Raw genomic sequence first — 7,483 nt, 5'->3', positions numbered from 1 at the left:
TTTGTTGATCCTTGCTTCTGTCAGAGTATGATTTTGCAACTCTTCCAAAATGGATGTACCCAACTCCCTCAATGACTGCATATCGAGTTGTAAGCGGAGATGATCAATGAATCGTCAAACTTGTACAAAATTGTACCGTGGATTTTTACATCAATGATTGAGGTCATTCATGAACATTGTAATCACAAAGAATCGTTCACTTATCACGAGTATTCGAATTACGTAACAGATTGTTTTTTATATAAGTGGCTCAGGGACTTTTGTCCCTAGTGTGTGTGACGTAATCTCCCGCCCGCCGAGCCCAACAACACCTTAACGTTTGCTGTTATTCCAGTCAGTAAAGCGAATCGATATGGTGGACTCCGATACTAAGGCAAACTTAAGTCAAGCTTATGATCCATCATCGACTACTGACAGCCTTAGAGACTTGTACGACAAATGGAGTGATTCCTATGACAACGTAAGTAAGGAACTTTACGTCATTATTCTCGATACACTGAAATAAAACATTAAAAAGTGTCTATCGATAGAATGAACACAATTATTTGATGTTTAATATTTCACATTTTTCGTCATTTAGGTCTTTGGCAACTTCTACAATGGACCGAAATATGCTGCTCAGACTTTAAATAAAATCTTATCTGACAAACACGCACGGATATTAGACTGTGGTTGTGGGACAGGATTGGTAGGCGAACAGGTACGACGTTGACGACACAGATGATCGCAACTGGCGCTGTGTCGTGGTAAAGTATGGTGAAGTGCCTAAATTTGTGTCTTGGCGATAAAGTTCAAACTCTTTAGGCCCATAGAATTTTGATGGTGAGCGAATGGAAAATGAATGAACACATGGAAGTAATTTCACAGTCTTCGTACTTCGTGACTTTGCGACCACAATTTGTCGTTGTTATTTTCCTCTGGCTGCTTGTGCTGCGATTGTCGAGTCTGAACAGACTTGATCAAGTGACCGAGCGAGGTCTAGTCAAACTATTTGTGAAATAGTAACAGGTAAATGTATTTCCCGAAATGTCCTACTTTGTTTTTAACAGCGGGATATATTGCTCATTACTTTGATACGCTGACATCCATCCATTAGTATTTGCTCACCATTACAACATGGATGTACAAAAATAGATTACACTTACTTTGCTTTCCAGTTGCACAACATGGGATTCGATAACATTGATGGAGTTGATTTGTCAGAAGAGAGTCTCGAAGTTGCCCGAAACAAGGGGGTGTACGCGAAGCTGACGGCTGCTGCTTTGGGGCCTGATCCCCTAGAGGGCGTAAGCAAAGGCACGGTTAACTTTTACCAGGAATTCTGAACTTGACATGAATGATAGTGTGCAGAAGGTATAGACCTGATTTTGAAAAATCCATTAGAAGGGCATATGTTGTCACTTGAGCGTGAGTAAGCCTCAAATATTTTCTGCGTCTTTGACAGCATTTTATTTTACAAATGTTAACCTTGATCACGGTCCCTCCACAAAAACCGTTTTGTGGAGGGGCCGTGCCTTATATTGTGCAAAATGTTTCGAGGAGCGTCCTCAAATTAATCACAATGCAAAATGCTACTTCACGTGTTTATATGGCTGTAATATATATGGCTCACACACTTTCACGCAAGGCATACGTATTTGCATGATAAACAATAGTTATGCAAATACGCACATCCTGGCTAAAACGTAATGATGACAATAACATACCCCATCGGAAAGTGGTCCCTACCATATCATGTGATAAAAGCGCCAAGCTTGGCACATTTTTCCTATGATTCAAAAGCTGATGAAGTCCTGAACTGCAACTTCCGCCACTATTTTTTATCCGTTTAATATTGTAAAAAATCAAGCGAGTTATAAATGGCGAAAATGGCTTTTCCGGAATAAGCAGCACCAAAGCCGGCACACAAGTGAAAATCAGCCTTCTTGGTGAACTTCCCCTTGAAGAGACTAGGTTCAACTTTGAGACTGAGAACGAGAATCGAACGATGTGCCACTGTGAGCAACAAATCTTGCCGTCTTGGCCATACGATGTTACCTCGGATTTTATATTTAAAAAAATTACCCATGAGGCAATGTTGAACTTCGATGAAAAGATTTTTTACAAAATAAAAATTATGTTATTTATGAATCGAATATGCTCCCGTATATCGGACAATCTAGCAAAATATTTGACCCAAAATGAGGAAACACGACGAGATGTTCAAATTAAGACAGACATACGGACGTACATACAGAAGATAGATTCACAGAGAGATTGAAAACGCTACATCGCCTGTGTGAACATGGAGCCAAAATGTGAGCATCTGGAAACTTTTCCATGGTCCCAACATCTCTTCAGTCATTAAAAGTAGTGAAACTCGGGTATATTTGTGCCCCAGCTACCATCTCTCAGACGCCATAGAGAATCTGCCAGAGTAAACAATGGCCGTATATGTTTGGGGTACTAATATGAAATATTTCTTTGTACTTTTTTCTGTAGATTCGTATGATGCTATCATCTGCAGTGGAGTTTTTGTGGATGGACATCTGACTGATAATGTTTTTAAAGAATGGACCAGGATAGTCAAACCAGGTATTCTTTAAAATATTCTCCTCATTGTCATAATTCAGTAGTATCCATATCTTTCCGTGACTCACACGACCCAAATACACGCGTTCACTGACTGCATCTCCCGGACCGTGACAAATAGATATTTTTACGTCAATGAACGATAAACACACGTGGCGAAGTCGTTACTGTTATCAGTGTTATGAAGTCGATTGTTAGGTCATGGTAGGGTTGGTAAAAACATGAGCAAGATGCTACAAAATTTTAGGCTTGCTGATTTTTAGAAAAAATCTTCACGTGAAGGCGGCGGGAAAATGTTTTCATGTTTGAAACAAACAAACAAACAAACAAACAAGCATGCGTGACTTGCGAAAACAATAAATTCGGAACTTGAAAAATGCATATCGGTAGTTTGACTACCCCAGCCAAGTATATATTGTTAGCTCACATTTGGTATATGTATATATTCCAAAGAGAGGTTATATGGTAAGTCGGCGGAGTAAATATATATGTATGTATGTACGGATGTATGTCCGTTCCCTTCAGAAACTAAAAAATACCCCGCCGCAATTACCGTCTTAGTATTTGGCGTACAGGTGTACCCAGGGGTCGAGATGTGAATATGTTCATTTTAACGTGTCAGTGTCAAAAACATTCAAATAGGGTAAAAAAAGGACAAATCCTGCAAATTGCTAAAACTCTGTAACTATACGTCAGATTTGTTGAAACTTGGTATGCAGGTCCTTTAAGGTGACTTTAGTTAGATTTTGTTCAAATTGTGGTGAAAAAATGTAGTATTTTTGGGGCGATTTTTTCCATCTTCTTCTCTGAAACTGTCCTTCCCATTGCCTTGAAATTTAGTATGCATGATCTTACGGTTGGCCTCTGTCAGATTTGTTCAAATTGTGGTGAAATTTTCATATCTTTATTTTTGGATATTTGGTCAAAAACCATTTCCCGCCAAAGTTCTCGTTGTAGTGCTCTGAACCTTGATATGCATGATCCTAGGGTTGACCTCTGTCAGATTTGTATTAAGGGAGCGTTCAGTTATTATGGCCGGGGGTGGGCCGGCAAATTCTCCTGCGCATCAGTCAAAATAAGTGAACCCCCACGTACCCATTGTACCAAAAAATTGATGACCCCCCCCCTTTCAAGATGACAAAAATTTCATGACCCCCCCCCCCCATTGCTTGAGTAAATTAGCTGCACACAAACACCTCAGGGGTAATGAGCGATAGAATCCCCCAAAAAAGAGCTTAGATTTTTTCAAATGACCTTCCGTACAAACTCAAAAGGTGTTAATGCTCAGATTTCCCATTCTGACTTGCTATAATTTTGAAATTACCCCTCAAAGGGGTTGGACAGAAATTACTGGTGGATTGCAATATTTTTACGCAAGCGTGTGTGTACATATTTTGATATTTGGATTTATCAGCTGTTGATAATGTTGATTCACTATACATGGTATACATATATTTTCTAATACATGTATGAGGAATCTATGTAATACTTTCTCAATGCAAAACTACATCTATGCATTTATAGATATTTGATAATTTACATAAATGTACTTAAATGAAATAGGGTTGTTACAACTGGCATGTGGGCAAAACGTTTGACCTTAGAATTCCACCATGCAAAAATGTTCATCCACTATACATGGGAGTTAATGATAAAATGTGAATAATTTTTTTTTCCAATGCAAAACTTGATATACTTGTGCATATACAGACGTTCAATAATTAACATAATTGTACTTGATTAGAATATGATGGTTAAAGGTGCATATTATGTGTACAAGAAATCTGATTATGGAATTTCACCGAAATGCTGATTCACTATACACTGGAGTCTATGAGAAAACTAAGAATAAATTTTTTACAATGCTAAACTATTGTTCAAAGGTTTTGAACAAACTAAAAGTTATGTATAATAATGTTTGGTGTATCTCCTGGTAGCAGTGCTTCAAAAATGTTTGTGTCTAACAATATTATGTCTCTCGGGGAAGTTATCCGACAAAGTATTTACAACTGTAAATGCAGAATTGATAGATCTTCAAACGCATTGATTTCTGTTATATGTAATTCAGACTGGAATTGCCACAGTAAGATTTTCCGTCGCTGGAGGAAGCAGTTGTACACAATTATGTCTTTCTTTCGCAAGTGTTTATCATTCTCTCTGTTTCTTCTACGTTTTTTTCTTTGTTTTCTTGATCATTTCAGTTTAAGGGCCGTTCACATTAGCTAAAAAAGACTAGGCCCTTGTCCTAGCCAGGTTCGTGGCCGACCAAAAAACAGGTGTGAACGGTTCTGGCCGGCCACTGTCCGGACAATTTCTGTCCTAGTCGAGAGGGGTGGTTTGTGGCCGACCCAGGTCTCTGGCCGAGCAGTAAACAGCGTATGTGAACGCGTTTGTCCGACTCAGGTCCCAGTTGACTCCCTCTGTAGTTGACATGCAGTGTAATCTTTGACCTATTCGACGATTCAGTATCATTAGACATGGCGAGTCGAGGAGTCAACTGGGCTACGGAAGAAATCAAGTGTCTTTTAGGCATTTGGAACGAAGATATGGTGAAAAATCTGATGGACGGCACGTCAAGGGATCGAATCGCCTACAATATCATCTCACAGCGTTTGTCAGAGCATGGGTTTGATCGTAGCCCAGATCAATGCAAACGTAAGATGAAACATTTGAAGTCCGAATTCAAAAAAGTTTCTGATAATAATAGGACAAGCGGTCGGGGAAGAAAGACCTGTATGTTTTACGAAGAACTTAGCCAGATTATGGGCAGCAGACCTGCAGTAAATCCCGCTGCAGGCTCGGTTGTGGACAGTTGCAGTTTAGGCGAAGAATTGCAAATGATCTAGGCTAGGACAGCGTTGAACGTAATGTGAACGCGGACAAAAGATTAGCTTATCTTCTCACATTCTGCCGGATTAGTTCTGGCCGGCCCTGGGCCTAGATGTGAACCCCATATTAATGTTCATTTTGTTTGTGTAATGCTGATATGGACACATTGTCTGAAATAAACTTTAATAAATAAACTAAATTAATTTGTGCTTTTATAGGTGTTTGATAATTGATACAAATGTACTTGATTCAAATAGGGTATTTAAAAGTTCAGATGTGGACAACAATTATGATATTGGAATTTCACCAAAAAGTATTATTTAACTTTTCATGGTACTAGTAGTCTCAGTATAGGTAACTGTTAAATAATTTCCCTGACAAAACTTGCTATATCTCTAATATGTAAGTAATAGGAATTGTTCATCGCCCTCAGTGCAGTGAGCTTGATTTACAATAAGACAAGCCTCAGAGTTGTCAAGTCAAGATATTCATGTGACAGATAATTATACTTTTGTTCAGATTTACAGGTGAATAACTTCAGAGAATGAAATCATGCAACGAATCATTTTTATCTCCCAGAATATTTCTGAACACTGAAACTGCTTTTTGACGGGACTGATACTTATGAAAATTAAGTGACCCCCCCCCTCTGAGCTGTTTGAAAAATACATGACCCCCCCCCCTTTGCAGTTTTCAAATTTGAGGTGACCCCCCCTGGATTTTGCCGGCCCACCCCCGGCCATAATAACTGAACGCTCCCTAAACTGTAAAGGGGAATTTGTTTGAATGAGGTTATCATTGGCAAAATTGTGCATGCTAAATAAAAAAGTGAGCAGCAAAGTATAAATCATGTGAAAATGTCAGTAACTGTGAGTCAGGATTTTACAAGTTGGTGATATTTTTACAGAAACACAACCAAAGATCTCCAAGACGTTAATTAGTTGTTGTCTTAAATATTACTGCTAGATGAATTACCTATATTGTTTACATTTAATCCCATGTAATACAATATCACAAGAGGACATCTTTACGTTGGAATGGTAGATTGCATCACTCCCTTTGATGTACCAGGCTGCATGGTATTGTGTATGTGTGTGTCCATTGCACCAGTTTTGATGTACTATGCATTAAAATGTGTTCAAACGCACTTAACGTTATGATTGTGAGCCAAGTGTTATTGATGCTATTTTTGTGTTTGTGTTTGTCTTCCACAGGAGGTCCAATCGTAATCGTGGTGAACGAAAAGTATACCCATTTGGTGAAGGGCGACACGTTCAAGAATATGGTTGAATCTAAAGTCATCAAAGTCGAGGACGAGTCTTATGATGCCGCTTATGTAACAACTGGTGACGATAAGAATGCTGGATGTTATGTTTTGACCGTTAGAGTACTCTAACTTCATCAAGTAAAACACTAATATTCCCCTGACAATCAACAACTCGAAAATTTACTCCTCAAAAGTGACGCTCATTAATAGTAATAACCATCATCATGACTTATTATAATGTAATCACTGGACATGTCCTAATCAGCCGGTAACAACGATCATTCGCAGAGGTTCCATCTAGTAATGACGTCATTGTCACGAGCATCTAATGTTTAGACCTTGCACATGCAACCATAGGACTTTTACGTGTTGTATTCTCAGAACGCCTGGCACATATCAGCACGAGGTGTGAACCGTCCGGGAAACTTGACACTAGAGAGTAGAGGGCGGTCGGTCGTTTCAGAAGGCTGATTCGACCAATGTCCATAATGTCCTACAATACTACATTGATATATGAATCTATGATGTTCTTCTAACATGGAAATAAAGCATATGATTGTCATTTACAAAGTAAACCCAAAAATTTTGAGAGAAAACTGTGTAAGAGAGGCATGTAATAAAAACATCATAGCCCAAATAAGGACTAATGTACCCTCGAGGCTGGAGATCATTTGTCCGACGTCATGAAGGCAAATGGTCACATACCTTCTGGCACACAGTCCCTTGTTTTGGGCTGTTATATATATATATATAAGACTCTGATGCTTAGTCTGTTCCTGCATTTAAACTCAAAGTCTATGGCAAAATGCATCAGAC

The 7,483-nt window shown here is 38.8% G+C and overlaps 1 protein-coding gene across 1 annotated transcript; it reads left to right on the top strand.

The window, feature by feature from the left end:
• Window positions 1-262: 262 nt before the first annotated feature.
• LOC139115542 (methyltransferase-like protein 27) lies at window positions 263-7,242 on the top strand. The gene is made up of 5 exons (XM_070677730.1): window positions 263-460; window positions 581-700; window positions 1,158-1,296; window positions 2,482-2,574; window positions 6,615-7,242. The coding sequence occupies exons 1-5, from the start codon at window positions 353-355 to the stop codon at window positions 6,794-6,796; spliced, it is 642 nt and encodes a 213-aa protein (XP_070533831.1). The 5' UTR covers window positions 263-352; the 3' UTR covers window positions 6,797-7,242.
• The last annotated feature ends 241 nt before the right edge of the window (window positions 7,243-7,483 follow it).

This window comes from Ptychodera flava, chromosome 17 (genome assembly GCF_041260155.1).
Source record: "Ptychodera flava strain L36383 chromosome 17, AS_Pfla_20210202, whole genome shotgun sequence".
Lineage (NCBI taxonomy): Eukaryota > Metazoa > Hemichordata > Enteropneusta > Ptychoderidae > Ptychodera > Ptychodera flava.
Note: the sequence above shows the minus strand (reverse complement) of the source record. Positions and strands in the feature narration are given on the sequence as shown.

Bases quoted from the DNA above. Each gene is read 5' to 3' on its own strand.
- LOC139115542 (XM_070677730.1), top strand. From the start codon at position 353: ATGGTGGACTCCGATACTAAGGCAAACTTAAGTCAAGCTTATGATCCA. The intron at 461-580 runs GTAAGTAAGGAA...TTCGTCATTTAG, and splicing joins GGAGTGATTCCTATGACAAC to GTCTTTGGCAACTTCTACAA. The intron at 1,297-2,481 runs GCACGGTTAACT...TTTTTTCTGTAG, and splicing joins CCTAGAGGGCGTAAGCAAAG to ATTCGTATGATGCTATCATC.